Source organism: Antrostomus carolinensis, unplaced genomic scaffold (genome assembly GCF_000700745.2).
Source record: "Antrostomus carolinensis isolate BGI_N321 unplaced genomic scaffold, ASM70074v2 scaffold47851, whole genome shotgun sequence".
Classification (NCBI taxonomy): Eukaryota; Metazoa; Chordata; class Aves; order Caprimulgiformes; family Caprimulgidae; genus Antrostomus; species Antrostomus carolinensis.
In genome coordinates this window covers 3176-5494 of record NW_010295757.1, presented here as the reverse complement: position 1 = coordinate 5494, position 2319 = coordinate 3176, and the positions used below count along the sequence as shown (strand labels likewise).

The following is a 2319-nucleotide window of genomic DNA, read 5'->3' as shown; positions in this document are numbered from 1 at the left end:
GCTTTAAGCATCTATAAATATGGTAATTCCATCCAAATATTAAGTTTTTAATGCATTTCTTGAAGTCTAGGAGGTGGGAATACCTTCCCCACCCTGTTTTCATACTCTTTTCCTGAAGTATGGGGGTGTTTACAGGAACAATTTGTAAAGTTAAATCCCCTTTTTTTTTCTTTTTTTAAAATTTTCTTTTTTTTTCTGGGGAGCTGATTTGGTTTCTCTAAAAACCAGGTGTTTTTTCCAGACACTAGGAAGGTGTAAGTGAGCCAAGTGCAATGAGTGAAACGGTGGAGCTCCCAGCAGAGGGGAATTCCCTGATAAGAGCCGTCTATCAAAGCCGTCTTCGCCTCACCAGACTGCTACTGGAGGGTGGTGCCTACATCAACGAGAGCAACGACAGAGGTGAAACCCCTTTAATGATTGCTTGTAGGACAAAACATGTGGACTCCCAGAGTGTCAGCAAGGCCAAGATGGTTAAATACCTCCTGGAAAACAAGGCTGATCCGAACATACAGGACAAATCTGGAAAGACAGCCTTGATGCACGCTTGTCTGGAAAAAGCAGGCCCTGAAGTGGTATCTCTGCTCCTGAAAAGTGGAGCTGACCCAAGCCTGCAAGATCACTCCAATTGCTCTGCACTTGTGTATGCAATAAACTCTGAAGACAAAGAGACCCTGAAAGTTCTTCTTAGTGCCTGCAGGGCTCGAGGGAAGGAAGTCATCATCATCACAACGGACAAGTCCCCGTCAGGAAGGCAGAAAACGAAGCAGTACTTAAACGTGCCTCCTGCAGACCTCGAGGAATGCCCCTCCCCAACTGCTTGCACTTCCCCATCAGAAATAGAACTCAAAACCTCTCCATCCCCACTTTCAGCTTCAAATGAAACTAAAAAAGCACTCTTCAGCTTTAAAGAGCTGGATCACCCAAGAAGCATGGACAGCTCATCTCAAACAGTTTCACCGACAAAAAAATCCAGCTCAACCAAAGTAGGGCCCAAGCTGGCACAAGCGCAGCGGCTCCAGACTGAGCCTTGGGTAAAGAGCTCTCTGTCACTGTCTCACCAGAATAAAATTGCCTCTTTACAAGAGGAACTTCAGGATATTACTCCAGAAGAAGAGCTGTCTTTTAAAATCAATGACCTTACCTTGTCAAAGAGATTCATCACCAGGCACCAAAGTATTGACATAAAAGACACTGCTTATTTATTGAAAAACTTTGATCAGACTGGCTCAAGGAAATTATCATATGATGAGATAAACTCTCAGACTCCTTATGCTGAAGAGAAACATAACCCCAGTGGGATTCCTATGGGTAAGGATGCCAGTTTGGGACAAATCAGCTTTATTTCAAACCTCAGCAGTATTATCCAGAAAAGAAATTCAGGAGCAAATCACTACAGCTCTGATTCTCAGTTAACTGCGAGTCTAAGGCCTGCAGCTGCAGAGGACAGTAAGTCAGTGAGAGGAAAGAAAAAGATTCTTTCTCCATCTCACTCTTTGTTAACAGGTTCTAGAGAAGTACTGGAGAACACACCTCCTGTTACCTTGACCAGGAGAAATCAAGCTTTGCTAGAAAGACGGGGTTCAGGAGCCTTATTGCTGGATCATATGGCTCAGACGAGACCTGGTTTTCTTCCACCACTGAATGTAAATCCTCACCCCACAATTCCAGATAATACTTTCATAAACAGGGTTTCTGGGATGATTTCTTGTGGACAAAAGCACTTAATACCAGTAGCACCTGCTTTCCCTAGGGAGACCCAAGATACGAAGATGCTGCTAAGGAGGCAGTCATTACAGACTGAGCAGATTAAGCAATTAGTGAATTTTTAACAGGGGATTGAAGGGTTCCAAAATCTTTACGCTCTGTACATACTCACTGACCTACCTGATTGTGATGATACGTTTCACAGAAGATAGCAGGTCTGTGATGTAAGGCTCTCTGCCTCGGAATGAGGTAAAGAGCTTAGAGACTACATGAAAAGATGTGCTTAACTAATGATTCTGCTTTCTGCAAACTGAAGAATATTTATTATACTGTTTTCATAATGTTTTAAAGTTCAGCACAGAAATCTTACCCCAGACAGGCTGAACCCACAAAGGGGTCTTAGGCACTGCAGTTCTCACCTTAGGTTGGAAATACTGTCCTGCCAAGGTGTCCCCAAACATGCACTCTTTCTCTGCTCAGAAAGGTGGTACACATGGAATTTGGAAACGTGAAACATTTGGCTGTGATGCTGGACACCAGCCGACCCTGTCCAAGTTGTGCAGTAGCCAGAAGTCCCAGGCACAACCAGCGTGCACAGAGAGCGGGCAGTGGCAA

The 2319-nt window shown here is 44.2% G+C and overlaps 1 protein-coding gene across 1 annotated transcript; it reads left to right on the top strand.

Moving 5' to 3' along the window:
• The first annotated feature begins 272 nt into the window (after positions 1–272).
• ANKRD34B (ankyrin repeat domain 34B) lies at positions 273–1829 on the top strand. The gene has a single exon (XM_010178067.1). It carries the CDS (start codon positions 273–275, stop codon positions 1827–1829), a length of 1557 nt encoding a protein of 518 aa, XP_010176369.1.
• Positions 1830–2319: the final 490 nt, after the last annotated feature.

Coding starts and splice junctions, on each gene's coding strand:
- ANKRD34B (XM_010178067.1), top strand. CDS start 273: ATGAGTGAAACGGTGGAGCTCCCAGCAGAGGGGAATTCCCTGATAAGA.